The sequence below is a fragment of the Chinchilla lanigera genome, unplaced genomic scaffold, assembly GCF_000276665.1.
Source record: "Chinchilla lanigera isolate Chin_1 unplaced genomic scaffold, ChiLan1.0 scaffold00001, whole genome shotgun sequence".
Classification (NCBI taxonomy): Eukaryota; Metazoa; Chordata; class Mammalia; order Rodentia; family Chinchillidae; genus Chinchilla; species Chinchilla lanigera.
The window spans coordinates 58,691,788-58,718,314 of NW_004955402.1; the positions used below are offsets into that span (position 1 = coordinate 58,691,788).

General features: G+C 44.8%; 2 protein-coding genes across 2 annotated transcripts in view; one reads left to right on the plus strand and one right to left on the minus strand.

Annotated features, from left to right (window-relative positions):
* The window catches only part of LOC106147946 (translation initiation factor IF-2-like), a gene marked incomplete in the record, with an annotated part of 73,585 nt that extends 49,222 nt beyond the window's left edge, over nt 1–24,363 (minus strand). The window contains 1 exon segment of the mRNA XM_013511477.1: nt 24,264–24,363.
* Tshz1 (teashirt zinc finger homeobox 1) lies at nt 3,363–26,139 on the plus strand. Its single transcript, XM_013511962.1, has 3 exons — nt 3,363–3,493; nt 20,779–20,837; nt 21,640–26,139. The coding sequence occupies exons 1-3, from the start codon at nt 3,363–3,365 to the stop codon at nt 24,816–24,818; spliced, it is 3,369 nt and encodes a 1,122-aa protein (XP_013367416.1). The 3' UTR covers nt 24,819–26,139.
* The last annotated feature ends 388 nt before the right edge of the window (nt 26,140–26,527 follow it).

A 26,527-nucleotide genomic window follows, 5' to 3' on the forward strand; every position in this document is an offset into this window, starting at 1 on the left:
CAACCAGGACAGCTCTGCAGCTTTCCCTCGAGCTGCCCTTCACACCCTGTCTTCCTGGGAGGCTGGGTACTCCTCCTCTGAGACACTCGCTCCTGCCAGTCTGTGCTATCAGTGCTGTAGAGCACCACTTTGTCCTCAGTGCCCTGGGTGCCCACTGTGTCTGGCACCATGCTGCTGGCTTTCTCCTTGGGCTGAGGAACACTTTCAGGTTGGAATGAGTCTTGAAGTTTACCTGCTATAAGGCTGCCCTTCCCATCGATGAGAAGTAGGGACTTCAGGTAGGCCCTGGACCATGTTCAGGGTGTGTCCACAAGGTGTACTCTGCAGTGAAGGTGAGAATCTTGAGTTTGGGTTGGCCGTCCCAGACTCTCATTACCCCTCTGTCTCTGACATCATTCGGTGTGCGTTTGAGGAAGTGTCATCTGATTCAGGCTGCAGGTTCATTAAATGTTTGATTAAATGTGTTACTTGGATCCTCTTTTTTTAAAAAAATAAAGGCGTGAAATCATTTTTCAGGAGTGTAACCTGTCAACCTAAATGTCTGGCTAATCAGGTGCAACATTTGCCTCTGACTTGCAGTGCCTTTCTGCGGGCTATGGATCGCTGCACGTGTGGGTCTGCATTTCTGTCTGTGTGGCTGCCATTTCCCCGTGTTCTGCCTTCTTTATTCGTCCTTAGTCTCAGAGTGAGACACCTTTTCTTGTTTCGTTAAATATCAATATAAATAAGTTATTATTACGAATAATGAATGTATGCTCTGACACCATGTACTATATTTTATAGGTCCCTTTCCTTATAAGCAAATGTTAGCACCTCAAACTCTTAACACAATCAAATTAATTTGAATACATGTTTATCAGTTAAGGAAATGGCTTGCTTTAGTTATGGTGCCAAGAGACAATAACCGTATCCAATATGTCTGTGTTTCTTATTTCCATGTTGGCAATTAAACTCCAGCGATTGTGTTTTTTGTTAGTCGTGGTTTATCAGCATTTTCTACAGATACAATAGTTCAGTGTGAAGGAAAAATCAGTGTCTTTCTGAGCTGTTTTACATATGTATGTCAGACCTGGCTATGCCAGTTTTTATGGTATTGAGGAAAACAAAATGACCTTTTACCAAATTTTTGATCCTTGAAGAGTCTGTGTTTTGAATTTGGAGAAGAGCAAGCTGTAGAGGAAAAGGGAAGAAGCAATTGTTGATTTATACCATGATGCTAGCAATAGTCCAGGCTCTAAGATGCTTTTCAGCTGTAATTGTATCTTTGCTCAAGGCTACTGTAGTTATACTACGTTAAATTCCACTGTCACTCAGCCCTACGAAGTGCAGGGAGCAGAGCTGCTGATACTGACCATAGAATAGTCCAAAATCTCCTTTGTTTTCTTCTCTTTTTATGAAATGCAGTGCTATTTTATAGACTGGAGATGCTGCTTCACAAGATCTTACAAAGCTACACGTTTACAGAATTGTACAATCCTTAGAAAGATGTGTTAAAAACTTGCCTAGTTAGCTAGACTCTTCAAGTCTCTGGGTTTTATTATGATTATTTTCCAAAAAGAAATTGAAAACAAAATATCATCCAGTAAATATGTATGTGAATAGCAAGTATCTGAAATGGATAGTTTACCCTTAACAGGAATAGTAAAACACACTGCTGAAGCCTTCAGCTGGCTTCTATCAAAATAATTATCTTAGCAATTATCTCTGCCGTTCAGTTAACTTTTGCATGCGGATGGTGTTTCTGAGCCTTTGTGTTCATCAACCTCGTGCTTAGAGTTCTCCTAGGAACTATTATACTGACAGATTTTTTTTAGTGTTGAGAAAAGCAGAAGAAAGAGAAAGGGCTATTTGAAAGGAATTGCTCTCTGATTCATAGGTAGTTAGCAAATTATTTGGAGATCAAGGTGACTGCCTGCACTGTGAGGTGGGTTCTTTGGCAGGGTCTCTCAACGGCTGATTAGACCCACAATACCTGCTACAAACTCAAGGCCAGCAGTGTTTCTAGGGCAAGGAACTGTACAGAAATAAATCAGGACCAGCCCATCAGCATGCATACACTTAAATATCACTTCAGAAGTTTCATTCTTAAGCTCTAACCTCAGGTCTTGTGTTTTTTGTGTCTGCACTTTAAAATCAAGGGGGCAGATATTTCCAGTTCTGAACTTTTCAGGCATCTTTTGCTTAGTTGCACTTCGGTGCAAGATGTACCGTACACAGCAAAACAAATTTCTCTTTCCTGCTTCTACTGATCTTTCCAGAAAAGTTTATCATACAAGAAGTGTTATTGAAAGAGGTATTTTTCTTTTGCTTAAATGGATATATTAAATGTGTTTCTGTTTTGAAATATTTTAACTTAAAGGATCTATTTTATTGTGTTCTTTTATATGCAGAATATTGTCTCATTTGTTGCGTCTTGGGCCATGGTAGAAAACCTTTTAGAAAGAAGCAGACTTTGACCTCCTTCTTCCCCTTTAAATCTGTATTCATGATTTCAAAGCAGCATTCCTCAGAAGCGGAATTTGGTTTTGGTGGTGGTATTATCTCACAGTTTACCACTGAGGTGGGACCCCTTGGCTTGTCCTGCTGTGGACTCAAGGAAGAAACACTCCAGGAAAAGTAAACTCGGTGCTTTTCTGCTGTCGTGTTTGATTTGGGCTGTGTCCTAACAGTTGTTTGAAGCTAACGTGAAACGCAGTGCCTGCCTGACCCATTTTAGCAGCCCATTATCATAATTTCACTGTCGTATGGCCACTGAGTTAATGTACTTACAAATGACAGAGAAAGTGTGTTACATGACCTTAGGGTTTTCAAAAATTAAATGACGTCGTAGGTCGTATTTCAAAGAATAGCTAAGGAGAATGGTTTTCTTTCCTGCACGAAGTGTCACTGTGCATAGCAACAGGATATTGTATTTCTTTTTTATTACACAAGAATGTGAAGCTTTTAAATTCCTAGATTTCCCACATAAAATTTAATATTGGGGTATGGAATGAAATACCAGTGGATAAATTTGTTTCTCCCCTATATCAATCCCTCTTGCTCCAGATAAGACTCCTTCAGATTCAGGAATATGGAAATACTTTGGAATTCTTGTCTAAGAATGAATTGAAGGTTTTCACCGTTACATGAAGATCATGAATTCCCACCCAAAAGGCAATAAAGTACTTACATTCACTGAAATAACTAACTGGGATTGCTTAGCAGTGGATCATTTTCTCCTTAGGTGCTTTAGGAGTCATTTTTGGTTTTAAAAAGTGTTCTTTGGAAAGCCTGAGTCCTGCAGGGAAGGCTCCACGAGACCTGAAGGAAACCTGTGGTTCTGACTTTTATCAGCACCTGGAGTCCGGTACTCTTCACGTAGTATGGAGCCCTTCACCAAGGCCACACCGCCCATCTACACGTGGGGCTCCCGGAGGGGTGAGCAGCCTCAGGCCATCGTGCAGATAGTACAGTTGTCCAGCGTCCTCACACATAGCTGTCGAAAGGGACTCGGGTATCCGAGCTTAGGAATTCTGTAGCTGCAAGAGTAGCGCTCAGAAGGCACCTTCAGGATTTAAGTGCCATGTATTCATTTCTAGGTGGTACTGGGTCCTCAGGGAACACTAAGAGTGCAGGGTTCCTTTTTATTGTGCTCATGTAGAAATAGACAGAGGGCCTTGTGGGAGAAGGAGACAGCTTTGGGTGATGTCAGGGTGCTTACACACTTTAACTGTAGTCTGCCTGGGCACTAATCCCCTTGTATGTAGCAGTCTTTAAAATGAACATAGTCCTCAGGGAGCAGAGTGAAAGAAAAACAGGGCACTGACTTCTGTCAAAATGTACGGATGTCCTTTGAATGACAAAGCATGGGCTGAACAGGAGCAGGTAACTTTTCTTCCAGCTATCACCCGTGGCCTGCGGTTGACAATGGGTGAGTGAGTCAAGAACCACAGTGCAGATTCCGTTGCCTGCAGAAGTTGTGCTGAGTCCTGGTGAGGACTACACAAAACTCACTTCACTGCAGTCTCCAGCTTTACAAATGTCAGTTCTTGTGGAGCCCCTGGCAGTATTGACATAAAGAATATTACTTAAAGTTACTAAAATTTGATGAAGCTTCTAAATTTAATCTGCACTGTATTATGCACCAAAATTAAATTGCAGCGGAAAAAAGATGTGGTTGCAGTGTGTGCTTAGAAATGACTTGTCATAATGGAAAATAATTTTAACCCAAACAATTATAGCATTTAAAAAATTTTCTGACGTAGCCAAAAAGTTTTTATTTTTGTTGTAGTTGTTGTGGCTCTGAAAATTGCTTTATTTTCTTGACTTCAATGGACATAAATTGCATGGCTCTATTTTTTTCTAGAAATGAATATGCACCATGATTACAGATACATTAAAATGTCTCTTCTGGCATTTTACATCTCAGCTCTACCCACAGTCCTGCAAAAGCTGCTCTGAAGCTGCATTCTCTCAGCCTGAATGAATGGTATCAATGAAAATAAGGCTGTGCCTCATTTTGGACACACAGACTAGTCAGGGAATGACCAGGGAATGACACGATCCCACCCATGGACCGTTGAGCCAAGTACCACACTGGTGCCAGGGTTCCTGTGGGGGCTTACCAGGAGCAGAACCCAGAGATGGGCTTTCAGGAGCTGCAAGGCTGCTCATTCCTTCTGGGGCATAGTGACTGGGCTTCTTGAGGGTGTCCTGGTGCACACTGCAAACAGTTGACTTCATGGGGTTCTGATTTCAGGGGAGACATTAGGAGTGGAGAGATGAGAGGAAGGAGGAGACCAGTTCCTTCTCTAAACAAGTGTGTATACACTGTCGCATGGTACCGTGCAGTTAAGAGATGCTGTCCCTCTGAGCTTCTGCCCTGGGTTACGGAGATGTTCCCAATAGGTACTCTGCTCTCAAAAGGGGAGAAAGGAATTGTTATCCATTTTTGGTTCACACATGTGCTTGAGGAGGAGCAAGATGGTGAATATTTTGCATCAGTAGCAGGAATAAAATGAGGCACTCTAAAACAGTAGCAACATGATATCCTGCATGATGTTTTACATTGTCTTGCAGACCCAGGACAGAGGGAAGTACACTTCTAAATGAATCTCAGGGACAAGGTCAGAATCCCCCTCCCCCAAGAGTTAGCTTCTTAAGGAATAGTGGATGTGAAGGGGTTTATTAGTACCATAAATCGCCTTGCCTGTCAGTCAAATGGAAAGAAATACAAGTCATGATACTGGCTATTTTGGTGACAGAATATAAATCACTGAAGATTAAATTATTAGATAATTTGGAAACTTAACAGTTTGCATTTTGCACTTCCAATTGTTTTGCTGACTTGCACTTTTCTTGGCTGTCCAGGATTTTATTAACCGTCTTTACGACATCTATCACCTCCTTCCTCTTCATTTTCCAATGGGCAAATTTTCCCAGGAAGGAGAGTTGCAGTACTGATGCCTGCAGTGGCTGCTCCAAAAAGATTGCTGTATTTTCATTGACATGCAGTGCATTACCATAATTGGCTTTTCTACATGATAGGAGAGAGGAAATAATAATGTCATTTTATTTACAGCCAGAGTGTCGCTTTATGAGACTTCTCCAAGTTTCTGCCATGCTGTGTAGGTCAAATGACATCTTTTGATCAGTCCTGTCCAAAGACATCAAAGCTGAGTGGCATGTAATGGAGACCTAGTGACAAACCAAATCTAGAAAAGAAATAAGACTGCCAGTTTCCCATTAAACAGCCTGCTAAACAGCACAGCTTCCCCGTGTCGGCTACGAGACCACTCTGACCACCTAAATCAGGGGAATGAAAGGAGGCTGAATTGGACATTAGTACTGCAAATGACTGCAGTGATTGCCACGACTTCCCTCCACCCCCCTCTCCAAAAAATCAGCAAGCAAACCATGCGAGTTACAGTGAGACTGCTCTGTGCCCGTTCATTTCTCTCCTGCCACTTGCTGGTTTTCTGATCTGGTTTATTTAGGTTTGACATCAGCCAAATGGTGTAGCAGGATATCTCTGACAGATATTCTTACTGATTTAACGGGAGGCACAACTCAGGAAAGATGGATCTTCTGAGACAAGATTTCAGAGTGGTTGTTTTTTCCTTTTCCACCCCATTTTCTTCCTTTATGATTCGGGTTGATGTGTTTTTCCTGTTTGCAGTCAAATCATTAGGGCCGTCAGAACTTTTGAAGAACTGTGTTTGATTGATGATGTGAGGCTGAGTGTCTACTGATACAGGTGGTAGGTGACTAGCATATTGGAAATATATCTTTAAAAGTAATTTTAAACAAGTATTTCATACCAAAGATAGGTCAGAAAGGTTTTTTTCCCTCTGCTCTAATACAGAAAGGTTTTTCCTTTTCTTTCTAATGCAGAAAGGTTTTTTCTTTTCTTTTCCAGGTGATTAGGGCCACATGGAAATTTATATTATATGTATGAAAAAGGCAACATACATTTATTTGTATTACTTTGCTTCAAATTAAACCAGTGTTCACTCAGTCTTTAATTCATTTTTCTCATCAGTACTTAACCAAACACTTACTTTGTCCCAAGTACTGTGTTGGTTGCCAGGGTCCAAGGTCCATTAAGATGTTGCTTTATGCTAGAGGAGACCTGGCCCAGGAGGAGGACATCTCTAGACTTGTGATTACCTCCCTGTGCTGTGATAAAGCAGCCCCAGGGTTGAGAGTCTGCACAGGTGGGGAGGGCCCTGGCAGGCTGGTCAGGTGGCTGAGCTGGAGGTTGTTCAGTGGCAGGACAGCTACTGGGCTAGGCAGAGAGGTGACTACACAGAGGGAGCCTGGCCTATGCGTATTTTTTTTCCTCACCCTTCTTTTTTATGAGAGTAAACAAATTTTCATTCTCCCATTTTTTATGGGGCTAAAGTATGCATAACATAAAATTCATCATTTTATCCAGTTTAAGAGTACAGTCCAGAATGTGCACATTAGGTGTTCATAGTGTTTGTTGGGCAGGCAGCACCACCATGCATCTCTAGAACTTCTTATCCACAGCTGAACTTGTGCCCAGGAAGCAGTTATACCTTTCCCCAGCTTCCCAGGTCCCCAGGGACTGCCGATCTCCTGCCAGTCAGTGACAGGCCTGGGGAGGAAACAGACCCACTGTGCTCTGCAACAGCTCATAGATGCCCATCTCTGCGGCCTGTAAGGGCTGATACATTTGACCACAACTTATAGGGCAGAAGTGCCCAAGGCCAGTTTTGTTCACTGTGGAAACAGAGACCTGGTTTTACAAACAGAATCAGTGTTTCTGGCAGTGCCACTTGCCCTGCTGATGGGCGTGGCCCTAGCAGTATGACTGCGTCAGATACCTGGCTTGGGCAGACGATCTGAGAACACCACTCTGCATCTTCCTGCCCGTAGAGCATTTCTGTTGGTCTCCGGCCTCTGTGCCTCAGTTTCCTCACCTAGAAATATGGAAGGAAACAATAGGGTTGCCTTACAGGTTGGCATGAGGCTTATCCAGCTAGTACGTGTAGAACACTTATGATTGTACCTAGGCCAGAGTAAGGGTTCAGCAGATATTACCTGTTGTTATTTAGTGACTTTTTCTTTTTCTTTTTTTTTTTTTTTTTGGTTTTTTTCTCCGGTACCAGGAACCGAACTCATGACCTTGCGCTTGCCAGGCAGGCGCTTTTGCCGCTGAGCTAAATCCCCAGCCCCTTTAGTGACTTTTTCAAGCAAACCATAATGCTGGTTGAGTGGAAGTTCTGCGAGTATAAAATGTTTATTCAAGAACAAGTAAATTAGTTCTTTCAAAATAATAGTCTTCTGTATTAGTAGTCCACCCACCCAATACTATGTACTGAGAAAAATGCTTCCTTAGGTAGATTGTTATCCACCTAGATAATGTATTTTGTTCCTATTGGAGATTGGATTTCAATGTTGCCTTTGATAAAAATTGGGCTTTTAACACCTTTTACTGAGGATGTATTTCTGTGCATACTTTTTTGTTGTTCCTGGCAGCATTATAGCTTTTTGGGAACTGTTAGCCTCAAGCATCCTTTTTCCTACATCTGATTTTGCTTTGCTAGCTTCTATGTTGGAGCCCCCTCCTGTAGTGTAGTTTAGATTCTCTTAGTCTGTGTTTTCTTTCTTTCCACCAATGAGTGTTTCCTTTTCCCTTTTTACTTATTCATTGAAGTCTGCACAGCATTTCTTTCCAAGTGGTTTCGTGGGTAGAACCAAAGGCAAAAGGGTCAGGAGAGAGAGTTAGGTGAGACACTGGAATTGAGGATCAGCTAGTCTTTCAAGGGATAGATCGCTTTTGGAAATGGAATGGAATTTGTTTCTTATGCTGCACAGTTGCATCTTTTATTTTATAGCCTTTCCCTAGAAATTGTGTTGCCTCAACCTTGTATATTCTCTACCAGTCCTACCTGTGGTCAGATCTAGATGTGTTCACAGCATGGATATAGAAGAAATCAGACAAGAAAATGTCCTTGGATTAGGATTATTGTTAATGCTGGATTTTCTAAATGCCTGTAATGAGGAGTTGATGGGATTTGCGTACCTACTAATTACATGGACCGTCATCCTAGCCTCTGCTTGGCTATCAGGGATGGCGAAGGTGAGGAAAGCTCGGGGCTGGAACCTGGGCTCCTGGAGTTTGTACCTTCTTTGCCTTTTCAGTCAGCAAACTTTGCCTCTCCTTCACTCCAGGATGCAAATGAAGAGAGAAATCCCTTCACCTGCTGAATTCACTTCCCTGGTGCCCTAGGCATCCTGGGCCTGCAGTCTTCCTGAGCCCCTTCTTGGCGTGCTCAATAATGCAGCAGGATTTTGCACCACCAAAGTGTCACCTGTCTAGGTGAGTTGTGCCCGTGCCTATCTGAAGTGACAGCCATCTTTGAGTACCAGCGGCTCCAACTGACTTCCCTTTCATCATTCGTGTTGGGAAGGGAACATTTTCGACAAGGTGGTTTCCTCTTCTCCCTGTCTTTTCTTCTTGCCCCTCCCTCCTTCCCTCACCCTCTTCCCCTCCCGCTCTCCCAATGCACCTGATCAAAACATTATCACTGACAAAGGTTTCTCTCTCCAAATTAAATGAGTCCAACCAGCCTGGGAATTTTCATGAAGAAAGAAAGTGCAACGCTGATGTGCAAAGTTAATGAATCTGGTAGTGGAGAGAACATTATTGAGCCTAGATAATGTGATCCAGCCGCCTTCCTTCTTCTCCCGCTTCCTGTAAAGAATGTATGGAAGTTAGTTATGTGGCGTGATTCTAACATCTGTCCTACCCCATAATGGTAATTTGTATAAGTAATGGAAACAGGTTAAATACTTCCTTTCTAATGTTGCCAGCAGGGATGAAAATGAACATTTCGATGAAATCATTTCGACAGAACAGAGAGGGGAGGGGGCCTAGACAGATTCATCTCTACTCCCTTTGGTGATGGGAGCCTAATGAGAATGCTGGGATGTATAGTTTATCAGATGGAAGAGGACGAGCGAGTAAGTCTCAGAGATAGAATCGCTGCAGAACAGAGCAGCACCTTGGTCTCCCTGGCAGACCTTTGCTAATAATGTGCTCTTTTCATTCTAGGGGAGGCTGGGAGGGCGGGAGGCAGGGAGGGGCTGGGATCTGTGTACTCCTCTAATAGGCCGCCTGCAAAGGTTCTCTCCAGCTGGAGAAAACCGCAAGGGCGATCTTATTCATTGTTGAAGACCCTGGCTTAAGACATAAAGGGAGGAAAGGGGACTTCCATTCTCCTCATTTCCTTATAATTATAAATAATCCGCTCTTGGAATGGCCTTCTCTTTGCCTACAAAGTCACTTCCTGAGGTTGCTCATGTGAGGAAGATCCATTGATGTGAATTGCTAGTGCTTTTTAAAAAGATTTCTAAATTGGAACTTCATTCTTTGTCACTGTATACCTTAAACACATGACTCCATGTGCAGAGCGAACAGCAGGTCTGCTAACCCGGGGAGTTTTCAGTGATGCCATGTGTCCTGTGGCCTGATAAATTCAATAAGAGAATGAGGACTGTTCCGTGTATTTTCCTACTAAAATGCTGTCTTCACACGTGGTATTTTCAAGTCTCACTGTGTCTCTCCTCTATAAACTACATTACTTGATCTCTGCACGAGTTAGAATGGAAATGTTTAGTCAGCTAGCTTGTTGTATTAAATGCCAGTAGCGAAGTGATTTCAAATATCCAAATTTTGGGGCATAACAAAAAACACAGAATCTCTTTTATTGAAAGGACACGTGTTAGACTTTTCACTGAGTGTTTGGCTATCAGTGGGAGCAGACACAGGTGTGTGCCCGCCCCGTAGTGTTGGTGGGTATTTGGAGTACCCAGCTTTGTACCTGCCACATTTTTCAGGATAGTCTCACCACTGACTTTTAGAAAGCATAGCATATTCAGGGAAGCCTTTCTTCTATTGTTGCTCCAGCTCTTTTAGTAAAGCACCCACACTTTTGTTCATCTACCCGAGGAACAATGGTGCCGATGAGGCAGGATTCTGGGAGCATTCACCTCCTATGGAATACAAAACAGGGTGGTTCAGGAAAGCACTTTTCTTGTACATAATTGGGGTGCACATTAAGATGCAGGTTCGGGGGAATACAAACCTAATTGCTCAGAGCCAGTGTTAAGACTCCAGGGAATTTGGAACTTTACTACATTTAGCCATTAAAAAACAAATACAGCTGTCACTTCTCACCATCCTTAAAATGACTGTTGACAAGAGCAAGTCTTGTTTTCTTTAAAGCAACAAAGATGTTTTAAACAATTTTGGGCTGTGACTTGAGAAATAGTTTTTATCTAGTTTGCTGAAGATATGATGATATTTGCGCCTCATTATATAGTTCCATTTTGAGATGAAAATATTTTTTCAGTTGAATGTGTGTATTTACATAGTAAACCGTCAGGGCACACATGGTCGGTGTCATATTAAGCTCTAACCAGGACTGTATACATTGCCTTATGTCCACTTGCATTAGGACGCACAGAATTTCACATTGCTTGGGATGACAGCACATCTTTAGGGACACATTGGCATCCAGAAGGCATATTTTATGACAAAAATATTAACAAGATTTAATTAAAAAAATGAAGTCTAGCCATAAGATCCACTTGTCCCATTTTCGTTCGGGAAATAGGAGGGCTTACGTATTTTTAAACGCTTTATTCACACATACCCACACAATGCCCCAGTACACATATTCATGTCCACACACATACATGCACATGTGTGCACACACTCAGGCCTGTACATGTGTGTGCGAAACCTGGTAGCCCCTTCTTGCATGCTGTTGGTGCTTGCTTGTTCAGAGGTTTCCTCATGGACTGTGCAGCAGCTCTGCGTGTCCCCCACTCCGACAGTGGGACATACTGAATGTGTTCACACTGTCACATTCTGCATCGTCGAGTTAGGCTCGGGAAGGGCGGGGGAGCGATGGCAAAGCTGTTTTGACACAAAAAGAAATAGCAGAAATGATGATTTGGAGTCTTTGTTTTATTTGATGGGGGAAAATGTCATTTATTTCTATAAGTAATTGTAAAAGAAGAATTTTATACTGCAGTTACCATTTGTAAGCTTGCTCATTCATCAGATTCCTGTAGTCGGGGTAGGGGACAGCCCAGGTGTGCTGGTGGTGTGGGGGGCCAGGGATTTCCTGGAGGAAACGCCGAGGAGCCCACTTCTTTTTTTGTGATTCAGTAACCTCTCTCTTAAACGTATTTTGGGCTAAAAACCTGCACTGGTTTACCTCGTGATGTATTTCGTTTTTATAGTTTTATCTCTAGAAATAAAAATTTCTACCAACGCTATAAATATATTACAGTGCATTTATATCCATAAGAATTACAAATTTTTAGAAAGCTTTAGCTCCTAATGAAAACAAAGATTTTTGGAAAACTATAGTGTGTGATGAAAACAGATCACCATACATAATCACCCTAGCCGAACTTGTCAGTTTTTGTGTGTGTTTGTCTCTCTCTCTTCTTTCTAAGTAAAAAAATTCTTTTAAAAAAGTCTTGGAAAGTAATTATGAGAATTCATTGATAATAGTAAAATAAACCTAGTTACTCTGATAAAAATTACATTTTCCTGTCACTATAATGGGGAGAGAACTTTTGTTCCAGACACCAGTGTTATTATCATAGGGATTTAAAGCAAGCCCAGTTCTGTGTGAGCTTGTGTTGAGCATAGAAACAGTTCTGTGGGCAGTGTGCATTACCTTGGTAAATAATGTGGTTGTGACCATAGCATATTTAAATATAAAGGCCCCTCTAACTTGGTGCCAAAGTTTAGTCTTTCACCAATACCTGCGTGTGTCCCTGGCACATACACCCATCCATACCCCAGTTGACATTTCCAAGATTGCCTTTCCCATGTGTCATCTTTATCCCGTGTGTTTATGAGAATAAACCACTTGATTTTTAAAAGGGAGACTTACTTCTGAGGCAAAAGCCCTGTGTGAGTTTTGGAAACTCTGAAAGATACTTCCCTCCTTTATCTCTCAGTCACACATTCTAAGACCCCTAACCTAGCCTTCTAGAAGTTCACGTTTTAGAAGTAAACTTCGTATTGAAGCGTGGCAGGGAGGAGTAGCAAGCGCACCGCAGCAAAGGCGACTGTCACCCAGCAGTGGTGGATCTCGTGGTTACTTATTCTTTGTGACAACTTGTTGAGAACATAGTCAGAATAGGTGGGTGCTAGCTCTGAGTCGTGTTTCTTTACATTAGCTTCCGCTGTTTGAAGAGAGAGATGATGTACGGGTTTCCTCAGCAGCTCTGAACATCCTGCATCAGGTGAGTCCTGCCTGTTGATAAGTCTGTTCTAGTTTCAGGTGATCTTTTCATGCTAGGCTGGAGGCCAGTGCTTTGGGTCTCACCTGCTCATACTGGGTGCATAGACCCAGACTCCCCACACTGCTCCAGCGTGAGTGGATCCTTCCCCACATGGGGGTAGTGACTGAGAATGTGCCGTTTCCTGGTGCTTGGCTTAGGGTTTGCGCAGCTTGGGGGACTAGCCTGGTGTGTGGAGTGAAAGGTGTCCATACAGCAGTGGCAACGAACACCAGCTTGCTCTGCCCTCCCATGCGTGCAAGAGCTGTTCACTTCCTGGCCTTCTTTCTTCACTTTAAAGTCTCTTTCAATTTTTCAAGATTCTCTGATGTTTTTTCCTCTTCTTCTCACTCCTGACATCATTGAAAATCAAGGAAAGGTTTTCATTCTTTCCGTCACAGGTTTTGCTCCAGTTTGGATTATCTTATTTGTTGTCACAGGTAGCCAACTCCAAACAAAAGATTAATATCTGATACGCTTGTGGGAAGTGCAGGAAGGGTCCTAAAATGAGGTTTCATGTTTCTCACTTAATTTGAAATGGAATTCTTGGGAAGGGAGGAAAAGAAGAGATTATATTTATTTTAGGGAAGTTACCTATGGATTCCTAATTAAAACTGGCACTAGGAAAAAACTAGCTCATTTTATTTACAGATCCCACAATTCTTAAAAATGGCTTCAACTTGGGTTTAACTAAAGAAATATTTTTGTTATAAACCACATGCTCAAGCAAACCAGTGCGTTAATGATTGGTTCCAGGCAACTAAAATTCACCAAAGTGCTAGAAAATGTTTTGTCCATATCACATCAGAGCAGAAGTGGCCTTTTAGCTTTGCTTGGCAGAGTGTCAGCCTTCCTACAAGAAACCAGAACTGTACTGGTAGATTACTGTATATCTTGCTCACATTTTAATACTCTTTTTTGACTAGGAAGAAATACTCTTTGCTTGTATCTGCTTTTTCTGCATTTTTTATTTCCTGATATATTCTGACTTTCATCAAAACCACCTGTTCTCTCCATGACGAAGGTGAAGTTACTTTACAAGTGATCAATTATAAATTTGGAAGGAGGGGTGTTTTGCAAGATTGTACAATGAATTGAAGCTATACATTCATCACTTAGGTGTATGTGAGCCCCTTTTGTGAATTGGCCCCTTGGAATAAATGTATTTTGATATAATGGCCATCTGTTCATGGATATCACATTTTGCCAGTCTAAAAAAATAGTTTGATGGAGATAAACATGTAATTTGGTATGATTATATAGTTCCACCAGGTGGTAATACAATAGCAAAGTTTTGTGTTTACTATAAGGCAGTCAGCAAGCAGAGACTAAAGACCTGCATTTTATATTTGTCACTTTTATATATCCATTTTCCTCTTTCACAGCCAACTCTCAATTATGTGTGCTAATGAGGAAAGCAGAGCATGGATAAACCAAATTTCCCAACCTGCCTGCTGCCAGCGTGCCGCCATCTTCCCTGCAGGCCCTGGGGAGCTGGTCCCAGGAGCAGCCCCAAGGCCTGGTTTGGGCTTCCCAGCTACCCTTCCTTCCTCTGCCTTTTGGCAGATGTTTTTATAGTGAGTGAGGCCACTGTAAGGCACACAGAAGAAGGAGGGTAAGGAAAAGGGTCCAGATAGTCCACTGTCTGCATATCATCTACATGAGTAGTGACAAACAGTGGGTCAGCTTGCATCAGGACAGGGTGACCTTCATTTTGTCCCTGTTGTTCCCTTTCATGGTGTATGCAGTGTCTTGAGGGGCATGAGGCTAGTTGAGGCACCTCCCACAGTGGCACCAGCACAAGATATCTACTCAAAGGTTGCTCATTTTGTGTATCCTGTGTGTCTGCAGGGCACGACGTTGGGGAGCAGGTGTCTGTCTGAGGGCTTCTGTAAACTGACCTATAAACAACACAAATTATTTTTTTGAAGTCTAGAGGCTATAGAAGTCCTACGTCTGGTGTCTTCTTTGAGCTACTTCCTGGTTCACAGAGGCCTTTCCCCACTGTGTCCTCCGTGGTGGACAGAGCCAGGCGGCTCTCTGGAGCATCTTCAGTGACAACACTGATCCCACCAATGAGGGCTTCCCCCTTGTGACCTGATTGCCTCCCAGAGGCCCCACCTCTCAGTGCCCTCAATTGGTGATTACATTTTCACATACGAATTCTGGGAAGACACAAACACACAAACCACAACAACAGACAAGCACAGAATTGGGCTTAATGATGATGCTAATTCTTCCATTTCCATGAACACTTTTTACAAGCCCCAAAGACATCATTCACTACCATGATTGTACTGTTGGGGGAATCAAGGTCCCAAGGAGGGGGCGCATGTGTTGGCTCGCTCTGTCCACAGGTGGCTGAGCCTTGGTTCCCGCCAGGTCTTCAGACCTGTGTTCAGCATCTTCTTTTCCACAGGTCTTGGCGACACAGTGAGTATCTGCCTCACTCTTCTTCCTGACCCCAGTGTCGAGGCCACCTGAGCACACCTTTCCTCAGATCTTCTGAACCAGGGTTGCCGAGTCGGCTGTGTGTGGCGGGCGTGGGTCTGGTGCTGAAGCCAAGGTGTGTTGCTATAGGCGGGGCCTTCAGAGCCTTCTTGTTCTCCGCGGGCCCTGAATTATTAAAATGAAGTTTAGCTAGTTTTAGATCCTTCTGAGGAGTTCTGCCTCTAGGACCCAATCCCTGGGTCTATCACCCACTTCTGGGAGTAAGGGAGCCCTCTTGGGTGGGCCTGGAGGGCAGAGCTGGGTGCTCAGCGTACTTCTTTGGAAGGATAGGTTCTGAAGGAGCATCACAGCTTGGAAGTGCAGTGCTGGGGCTTCCTAGCTGAGCCCAGGAAGGGCCTCTGCGACTCCAGTGTGGGGCAGGCACTGGAAGAGTAGGAGGTTGAGCTCTGGCAGTTAGAAGTGCTGGGAGGGGTGCTTGGCCTTGCTGTTGTTACTTTGTCATTTTTATTACTAGGGGCTTGGAACTAAACCCATCTACAAAGGCTCTTGGAGTAGAAGATAGGGGCAGGGCAGGTAGACACTGGCAGAGTTGGTCCTGGAGCATTCTGTGGGGTTCTCTCTTCTGCCTGTCTGTCTGTGAGGCATAGTCACCCCTCACACCCAGAAAAGGCCACAGCTGTCCACACCCACAACCTTCCATGGTCAGGATAACTTGAGTGAGTGAGAGGCTGCCCTGACCAGCCCTTCGGCTCAAGGCACCCTGGACAGGGCTGTCAAAGAGTGGGTGGAGAGGTTCCTGTGGACAACCATGGAGAAGGGTGGACGGGAGAGCTGTTTAGGATCAGAAGGGTGGCTTCAGGCTTGTGGGGCATAGGTATCCAGTGGTGTGTGGTAGAGAACAGCACCCCCAGCCAGGCTGCCACAGCTTTGTGCTACCGTGCATGTCTTGGTAGATTAGAGGAGAAAAGCTAACTAATTAGAAATAGAGATCTGGGAATGGTGCTATGTACCTATAATTCCAGCACTTTGGGAGGCTGGGACAGGACAGTCATAAGTTTGAGTCCATCCCGAGTAACTTAATGACTTAGTGAGACTCTGTGTCAAAATAAAAAGGGTTGGAGAAGTAGCTCAGTGTGAAGGCCATGGGCTCAATCCCCAGTGCTCCACCCCCAAACACATGAGATATGGCCAACTATTACAGTGCAGTAAAAAAACAGCTGGAGAGCAGAAAATCACCAGGATTAAGTGAACTGGAGGAGTGTTTGATAAAAGTAGAAACACTGGAAGGTTAGAGGGGAGGACAAAGCAAGCAGCCATGGTCATTAAAGGGTACACAATGACTGCTACTAGAAAGGCCGTGGCCACTTGCTCGACTCTTGGTGGCCTCCCCAGAGAACACTCAGAGTGGCCGGGAAATCAAGGCCCAAGTGGGAGGGATATAGGAGGCAGCCAGTGTGTTGTGACTTGGAAGGAGCTGGGAAGGCAATGTGGGCACACGGGAGGGCCCACAGAGGCTTGCAGCCAGCACTGTCTGCATCCTGCCTGTTCCAGCCCCTTGACTCGTCAGCATTAAAACGATGATGATGATGATGATGATGATATAAAGTAACAAGACATTCCTGATATTCCTGCCCAGCTGGGCCACACTATTCTCTGTGTTCTCAGGATCCTGCCAGTGGCTCTGCTGGTGGGTGTTTGGGGAAGGTTTGCATCTGCTAATGTATTCCATGATTTTGCCTCATGCCCTTTTCATTGAATGACTTTCCCTGTGTCAGTCAAGTGTACTTCTTCATGTTTAAAGGATACACCTCTTAGGAATGAACTCTAGCTCCTTTATCCCTTAGCATTGAAGATTTAGGTTGTGGCCAATTTTATGTGGCATGATACTGTAAGAGACATCTTTATTTATAAAGCTTTTTCTACATTTCATACATTTTTAGACTACACTTTAAAAAATAAAGTTGTTGGGTCAGAGAGTGTCAAATATTGAAGTTTATCTCCTTTAACTTTTTTTTATTTGAGACTGTCTTATTTATAATACCTCATCTGGCATGGTCTTCTGAACACTTACTAGAGAATTACTTTAGACTATTCATTCCTTCATTCCTCCACGTCCTGCCTGGCATTTAAATGATGAGGAGACAAAGGAAAATAACTTGGTACCATTGGTTCAGAGAGGAGAGCACTTGAACTGGAGGTCAGGTTCATGTTTCCATCATTTGTTTTCATATAATGTGGGAAAACTGGTGAAGTTCTCTGAGCCTCAGGTTTTTCTTCTGCAAAAGAGGCATTTTGGTGATCTTTACTTTAAAGGGCTATGCCGTGAGGGTACAGTGAGGCAGTGGGATGAAAATGCTCAGCCCTTTTGACTTGTGGTATTAGGAAATATTGGGAAGTGGAGGAAATTAAGGATTGCTCTAAGTATATGAGATGATGGCTATGTTAATTAGCTTGATTGTAATAGTCATTTCACAGTATATATGTATTTTAAAACACAGTGTGTCACACTTTAAATATGTATGGTTTTGTCAATTTAACTCAATAAAAAAGTTTATTAAAACAATAAAATGCTCAGCCCAGATGTGGCATGTGCCCCTACAAAGTGGTAGGGCTCCCAGTGTGACAATGAGGACAAAAGACTCCTAATCCTGCAAGGAGAGGAGAATGATTTTGTGCAGGGATTCAGAGGTGTAATGCGGGAGATGACATTGAGTCTCCCTTCAAGGGGTCGGTAGCTTTCACTGAGCAGAGAAGGGGTGGTATCCAGACCCCAGGGAGACCAGCCCTCTGTCCCCTGGAGCCCCCTGTCTATCTGGCCATGGGCAGCCTGTCTCACAGGGGGCTCCAGGGGACAGAGGGCTGGACATCATGGGGGTGCCAATGTGGAGGTTTGTATGCCCCACCTAGGACATGGACTGTAACAAGGATTTGAACTCAGGGCAGCTGAGAGAAAGGCTGGGGAAGCTTGGAGGAATACTGGAGCCAAGCAGGAGGGGAGGAGTGCAGTCAAAAGCTCTTGCCAAAACCAGAAGAGGCCTTGAGGCCCCAAATGGGCAGGAGCAGAGCTAGCTAGAGGGCCTGAGGAGGCACAGCCTCAGGACCTTGCAGCCTCAGTGCACCTGATTCGGGGTGATTCTGAAACAACAGAATGGGGGCATTCTGAAGTGGGAGAAAGTGCTGGGGAGGGCAGCAAGGAATTGTTCTGGTTGTCCTTCCTGACTCAGGAGTGATGTGGGGCACCATAGCACCACATGCTCGTTTTGTAAGAGTTGGAGTCCTTCTTGTGCCAGACACAGATGGTTTTGGAAACAGCAGGGTCCTCACAGGCATTTTTGAGCTGGAGAGGCCCCGGCCCAGTGTGATGAAACCTCACGATGTCTTGTTCTGTCCATCCTGAGGTATAAATTGATTCTTTGTCCCATAAATCCATGCTATATAGAGAGCCCTCTTGCTAGTCACTCAGTAGCTGGCTCAGGTATTATTTCAACTGTTGTGGCATCACAATGCTTGTGTTCAGTAGCCCTTATTTTACTCAGTGTAGTAAAGTTTTACTGTAGTGTTTTATATTACTTATTGTTAATCTTTTGCTGTGCCTAATTTATAAATTAAATTCTATCCTAAGTATGTGTGTATAGAGGAGAAGCCATAATAGATATAGGATTGGGTACTATCTGCAGTTTTAGGCTTCTACTGGGGGCATTGGGATGTATTCCTTGTGGATAAGGGGTCTCTGCATTGTTCAGCACACCCTGATGGGTTGCCTACCTTGGAGACCATGGCATGCACTGTGACTAACAAAGCAGCCTCTGAGCCGTTGTGACTGGTGGGGTGGGGGCGCGCACAGAGTAATGAGCTAGTGATGACCCTTTCTCGACACAGCTAAACTAGTCCAAATGGAATGTTTCCTTCAAATTACTTGCTAGGGATGGAACCTCTATTCCCAGAGATGACTAGACTAAATCCATCAGGCAGCTTCCCATAGTTGGTCCTGACATAGGGGCCTGCCTGAGGCTGCTGCCTGAGTCTGCCCCTCTGGATGACACAAGCTCAGAGACTGCCCACACGAGAGGCCCCAGGCACCATCGATCTTCACAGGAGCTTAGTTCTCTTTAGGAGTCCTGCAGCCTTCCTTGTCCTCACTAAAGCCTGCAGAGAGGAGGTCTAGGACCCAACCAGCAGGGCCCAGGCCAGACTCCTTCAAGGGGATAATCTAAGCAGTGGTCCTCAATGTGGGGTCCATGGGCTGAGGGTCCAAGCAAATGAACCCTCAGAGTAGGTCCATTCTATACCTTTAATCATTCTGAGAAAAATTAAAAAGTAAGTGAATTTGAGAGTCATCTTTGAATTTTGTAAGGATTACACCATATAGGGGTGCAGCAGAACCATCTAGAATGTAGCCCAGAGGTTGGCACCTGAAGTGAAAGCCTGAGGTCTTGCGTGGTTATTTCTCATGCTAGTGGTGTGATATTAACAGAACTGTAATTCCCTGGTTTGTTAGTGGACTGCTGCTGCATGTTCTGCAGTGAACACATGCATGTGTGTGCTCGGCTGCTCTGAGACTATGCAGGCATTCTGAAGAGCCCGAGCTGGCAGACTCGCCATATGAAAATTCAGTTGTCTCTCTGTACACGTGCATGTATGTATGTGCATGTGTGCGCACACATGCTTATGAGTGATCATGCATGTGCCATGAGTTCTTGCTTCCCTGGACCCCAGAACCCTTCATTTGCAGATGCAGACACCTCCTAGTGCCCCTGGCATCCTCCCTTGAGGCAACATGGTGTTTTCTGTCCCTCTTGTCACCTTACCTGAAAATGCTACGTTCTTTGCTGTGCTCCCTTAGGATCTGGCTCTGATAACGTGATAATGAATGATTATATTTAATGAGACACCCCTCTCAAGTCATATCAGTGCATTTTAATAGGGGCTTTCTGGAAAATACCTTAACCCTAAATTTTCCAATAGAACATTATTAGTTCAGTTAGTTGTTCTCTTTAAAATGATGATGATGACGACGACAGTGATGGAAGACGAGGAAGAAGAAAAAGAGAAACCAATGGTGAAATAAATTTAGGAAGTGGTGCATGCAACAACCTGTCCTTGGGAATTAGCAAAATGTGTCACATTATAAAGGATCTAAAATGACCTGCAATGAAAATTAAAGTTTTGTCTAATACTCTGTATTCCCTCCATCTTCCTCATCACAGGACAAATGCTGATAGACTGTAAGTGCCCTGGAGAAGGCAGCATTCAGCCCAGGAAGTCATTGTGCTGGGCAGTTGTAGGCCTGTGGTGGGTCAATGGACTATACACTGTTGTCTTTTATAATTAAAAGATATTTTGATAAAATATACATAACATGAAAGCATTTTAATCCTTTTTCAAGTGTGGTAGTTCAGTGGTGTCAAGAACATTGACATTGCTGTGTAACCACCCCCATGCCCATAACTTTGTCCGTCCTGCAGAACTGAAACTAGCTGTGAAACAATTCTCTATTCCCTCTTCCCAAAGACCCTGTCAGCCACCTTTGCCTTTCTCTGAACTTGACTACTGTAAGAACCGCACATTCGGTGAGTTACAGTATTTGGCCTTTTGTGACTGGCTCATTTTGCTTGCCACGGTGTCCTCAAGGTTGAACCAGGCTGTAGCAGATGTCAGTATTTCCTTTTCTTTAAGGCCTGATGACATTCCATTGTGTGGGTCCACCACTCTTTGTTCATCTGTTCGTTGTTGGACACTGGCTTGTTTCCCTCTTTTGGCTATCGCATATGATGCTGCATTGGACATTGGTGGACAGTAGTGGCCCTGGGTCACCTGTCTGGCAACCCCAGACAGGTGGCAGTCTGCACTCAGGAGACTGGTGATCCTGTGCTGTCTTTCTTTTGGTGAAAGTCAAGAGTATTTTTGCTGCTTGCCATCAAGGAGTAGCTTTATTTATGGAAACTACATACTATTTCCTGCTAAATAATATCTTCCCCTAGAAGTTGACAGACAGGCCTGCTGTGATGGGTGATTCCAAATATTTGCTGCATGGAGAACATGAGGGGATTCTCATGTCATGGGAGGAACAGCCCGTAAGAGTGGTCCCTCGGGTGTGTCAGGTCCTTACCCTCCCAGCCCAGCTTCTCTCTGCCAAACTAGGGTGATGGTGCTCCACAGCTCAGATGCTTTTCTAGTAGAGGATTTGCACAGGGAAATGACCTTGTGAAATCATCTTCTGCTGTGTAGCAGCACAGTGGGCAGAGTTGGGTGGCCTTGTAGCCCAGGAGCCTGGCTGAAAAACATCTTTTTAAAGATCACCCAACTGCTGGGGAGGCCGCGTCCTTGAAGATGATTTACTCCTCCTAACTGTGCTTCATTTTTCTCTCTTAGCTTATGTTCCTGAGGAAGAATTGAAGGCAGCAGAAATAGATGAGGAGCACGTGGAGGATGGTGGGGTGTCTTTGGACGTTCAAGAGAGCGAGTTTGTGTGCGATGAAGAGACGGAGATCAAAGAGGCCCAGAGCTACCAGAACTCTCCCGTCAGCACTGCGACCAACCAGGAGGCCGGCTATGGCTCGCCCTTCAGTGAGAACAGTGATCAGCTAGCCCATTTCAAAAGCTCTTCTTCCAGAGAAGAGAAAGAGGAGCCACAGTGTCCAGACGGCATCTCCTACCCCCAGGACAGCTTGGCACAAATCAAAGCCGTGTATGCGAACTTGTTCTCTGAATCCTGCTGGTCTAGCTTAGCTTTGGATTTGAAGAAGTCCAGTTCGACCACCAGCAACAGTGATGCTGGCCAGAAGGAGAGCTCCACTCCCACCCCCTCCACCACTATCGCCAGTACCGCCAGTACCACGGCAAGCACAGCCAGCACCAGCTGCAGCACCAGCACCAGTAACAGCAGCAGCTCCGGGTATGACTGGCACCAGGCTGCCTTGGCCAAAACGCTGCAGCAGACATCGTCCTACGGGCTGCTCCCTGAGCCCAGCCTGTTCAGCACCGTGCAGCTCTATCGGCAGAACAACAAACTGTACGGCTCCGTGTTTACCGGTGCCAGTAAGTTTCGGTGCAAAGACTGTAGTGCTGCCTATGACACACTGGTGGAACTGACGGTGCACATGAATGAGACGGGCCACTACCGCGATGACAACAGGGACAAGGACTCTGAGAAGACCAAGCGGTGGTCCAAGCCCAGGAAGCGCTCCCTGATGGAGATGGAGGGCAAAGAAGACGCGCAGAAGGTGCTGAAGTGCATGTACTGTGGACACTCCTTTGAGTCCTTGCAAGACCTCAGTGTCCACATGATCAAAACAAAGCATTACCAGAAAGTGCCTCTGAAGGAGCCAGTGCCAGCCATCACCAAACTGGTCCCTTCTACCAAAAAGCGAGCACTTCAGGATCTGGCATCCCCTTGCTCCCCAGAGCCGGCAGGCATGGCCACAGAGGTTGCGCTGAGTGAGTCGGCCAAGGACCAGAAAACAGCAAACCCGTATGTCACGCCGAATAACCGCTACGGCTACCAGAATGGTGCTAGTTACACGTGGCAGTTTGAGGCCCGCAAAGCGCAGATCCTCAAGTGCATGGAGTGCGGCAGCTCCCATGACACCCTGCAGCAGCTCACGGCCCACATGATGGTCACTGGCCACTTCTTGAAGGTGACAACCTCAGCTTCTAAGAAAGGGAAGCAGCTGGTTCTGGACCCTGTGGTGGAAGAAAAGATCCAGTCCATACCCCTGCCCCCTACCACCCACACCCGGCTGCCAGCGTCCAGCATTAAGAAACAGCCAGACTCCCCCGCTGGCTCCACAGCCTCTGAAGAAAAGAAAGAGCCCGAAAAGGAGAAGGCTCCAGTGGTGCTAGTGGGGGATGTGGACAAGAAGATCAAGGAGGAGAGTGATGACACCACTGAGAAGTTCGAGCCTACCGCTCTCTACCAGTATTTGCGCGAGGAGGACCTGGATGACAGCCCTAAGGGGGGCGTGGACATTCTGAAGTCCCTGGAGAACACCGTATCCACAGCCATCAGCAAAGCGCAGAACGGTGCGCCCTCTTGGGGCGGCTACCCCAGCATCCACGCAGCCTACCAGCTGCCGGGCACTGTGAAGCCGCTGCAGGCAGCTGTGCAGAGTGTACAGGTGCAGCCGTCCTACGCCAGCAGCGTGAAGTCGCTGTCCGCCACAGAGCACAATGCCCTCCTTCACTCCCCGGGGAGCCTCACACCCCCACCGCACAAGAGCAATGTGTCTGCCATGGAGGAGCTGGTAGAGAAGGTCACAGGTAAGGTCAGCGTCAAGAAGGAGGAGAGGCCTGCAGAGAAGGAGAAGAGCTCCCCCGCCAAGGCTGTGTCTCCTGTGGCAAAGGAGAATAAAGATTTTCCTGAGTCAGAGGAAATGGGTGGCAAGCAACAGAAGAAGGGGCCCGAAGCAGAGACCGGGAAGGCCAAAAAGGAGGGTCCAGGGGATGCTCACACCCCGAACGGCACGGAACCTCTCAAAGCCAAGGTCACCAATGGCTGTAACAACTTGGGGATCATCACAGACCACTCCCCAGAGCCTTCCTTCATCAACCCGCTGAGCGCTTTGCAGTCCATCATGAACACCCACCTGGGCAAAGTGTCAAAGCCTGTGAGCCCCTCTCTGGACCCACTGGCAATGCTGTACAAAATCAGCAACAGCATGCTGGACAAGCCTGTTTACCCCAGCACGCCAGTGAAGCAGGCTGATGCCATCGACCGCTACTACTATGAAAACAGCGACCAGCCTATCGATCTGACCAAGTCCAAGAACAAGCCCCTGGTCTCGGGCATGGCAGATTCTGTGTCATCGCCTCTTCGGGAGAGTGCCCTCATGGATATCTCTGACATGGTGAAAAACCTCACGGGTCGCCTGACCCCCAAGTCCTCCACACCTTCCACAGTGTCTGAGAAATCCGATGCAGATGGGAGCAGCTTTGAGGAGGCGCTGGACGAGCTGTCACCTGTCCACAAGAGAAAGGGACGCCAGTCCAACTGGAACCCCCAGCACCTGCTCATCCTGCAGGCCCAGTTTGCCTCAAGCTTGCGGGAGACGGCGGAGGGCAAATACATCATGTCAGACTTGGGCCCTCAGGAGCGCGTGCACATCTCCAAGTTCACGGGCCTTTCCATGACCACCATCAGCCACTGGCTGGCCAACGTGAAGTACCAGCTGCGAAGGACAGGGGGAACGAAGTTCCTCAAGAACCTCGACACAGGGCATCCTGTTTTCTTTTGCAACGATTGTGCCTCTCAGTTCAGAACTGCTTCCACATACATCAACCATCTGGAGACCCACTTGGGCTTTAGCCTGAAGGACCTGTCCAAGCTGCCACTCAGTCAGATTCAAGAGCAGCAGAACGTCTCCAAAGTCCTCGTGAACAAGACGTTGGGCCCGCTGGGGGCTGCTGAGGAAGACTTGGGCTCCACATTCCAATGCAAGCTCTGCAACCGGACTTTTGCGAGCAAGCACGCAGTCAAACTGCACCTTAGTAAGACGCACGGCAAGTCGCCGGAGGACCACCTGATCTATGTGACTGAGCTGGAGAAACAATAGCGTCCAGGTATGCAAGTGATCGCCGGACATTGCACTAACGTTGTCGCTGCACTGCACTAGGCCTGGCCTGAGCCGCTGAAATCAGTCTTTCCTTTGTTGTTGGACTGCCTACCTGGACCTTGGTTTTTCTTACACATATTTTGTAGTTATATTTATATGCTCTTTGTCTGATCTGTGCATGTTATTTTTCTTTTTTCCGTGAGTCAAAGTCTGACCTTTATTTTCAACATCTGTTCTTGATGTTAAGCTATCTTTTGTACGAAATAGTGGGGCACACTACTCAGAGACATTATTTAGCAGTAAAGAAAGACAAATAGCAGTGATAAAAAGACATCCTAAAATTACGAAGTTGTCATGATAATAAAGGTCATCGAACCTGGTAGTGTCAAATTTAACCCTTTGAGGACTATAATCACATCTCTGTGCCTTTCACGCAAAAAGAAAAAAAAAGAAAAAAGAAAAAAGCTTAAAGGCATTTCATTCAGATCAAAAGCTGTGTCAGACACAAAACTTATTTAATAATTAAAAAATGAGCTTTTATATGCAGGACTGGTTTGTGAGGAAAACATGCATGTAGCTGTTGGAAGACAGAAAGATGGGGTTAGCAAGCCACAACTTTATGTGTTAAAAACAAAACAAAAAATATAAACAACAACAACAACAAATACCCCAGTCACCACTATGCCCAAACACTCTGGATGCTGAAAAATGCCATTTTTGGCAAAAAAGTATGCAAGCTATTATTTAAAAATGTGTAAAAATGCTATTTCTTTTTTCCTGTAAAATACTGCAGTTTATAGTTATTTACAAATGTAAGCTTTGGTATAAGCTGATCTTTCTATAGCGTGCTGCATTGGTAAATGAAAAATAAAAAACAAAAAGGGGCAAATGTTGGAGTCCTTACCTTGTAAATTGCCAGAATCAGCTTAAAAACTCCTGTATGTTACATATCATATCATTTTAATCTATTCAACTTTCTTTGTACCTTCTGGCTGTATGCTTTCTCTTTTAACTTTTTATATTGTCATTTTATATTAAATTTCTGTGTATATAATGTAAAACCACAATTTTTGAATAAAATTTAGTTCCTGCAGCTTGATTTAAATAGAGAAATTTTACTGGCACCTGCATCTTCCCAGATGCATGTACTCAGAGGAACTATCAGACAAACTAAATAAATAAAAACAGAGCAAGCAATGCACTATTAATTATACATTTTGATGTTCTGTCATTAATATTGTACAGTACATTTTGGTTCACACAATTAAATCCACTGTTTTCTCAAATGTAAAATAAACCCACATGCAGTTCTTGATTTACACGGATTGTCATGTCGTCATTATTTTGCCTTTGAGATGTTATTTCAGCAACAAGAGGCATTGCTTATGTAACCAGCCAACAAAAATTCTATTCAGAATCATCATTTCATGATTTGTGTGCTGACATGCTTCATTCAGATTATCAGTATTGTGTTTTTTAAAGTGTTAATTAAATTTTTTTACCTCCAGTGGGTGCCAAGGATTACTGAGTTTAGCCATTGAGGGATGGCTGTTCGATAGCTAGTTGGGCTCCAGTGCTTCCTTCAAAGAACCCTTTGCACTGTTTAGAAATACTTGTAATTAACCTTTGTGTACACCTGGGGTCTTGATGAGTGCAGAGGGGAGATCTTGTTCCAGCAGTGCAGAGCTCAGGGATCTTGAATTTGTTCT

Excerpts from the sequence above, each read along its gene's own strand:
- Tshz1 (XM_013511962.1), top strand. The coding sequence starts at position 3,363 with ATGGAGCCCTTCACCAAGGCCACACCGCCCATCTACACGTGGGGCTCC. Across the intron at positions 3,494-20,778 it reads AGCTGTCGAAAGGGACTCGG|ACCCTGTCAGCCACCTTTGC; the intron begins GTATCCGAGCTT and ends CTCTTCCCAAAG. Across the intron at positions 20,838-21,639 it reads CTGTAAGAACCGCACATTCG|CTTATGTTCCTGAGGAAGAA; the intron begins GTGAGTTACAGT and ends TTTCTCTCTTAG.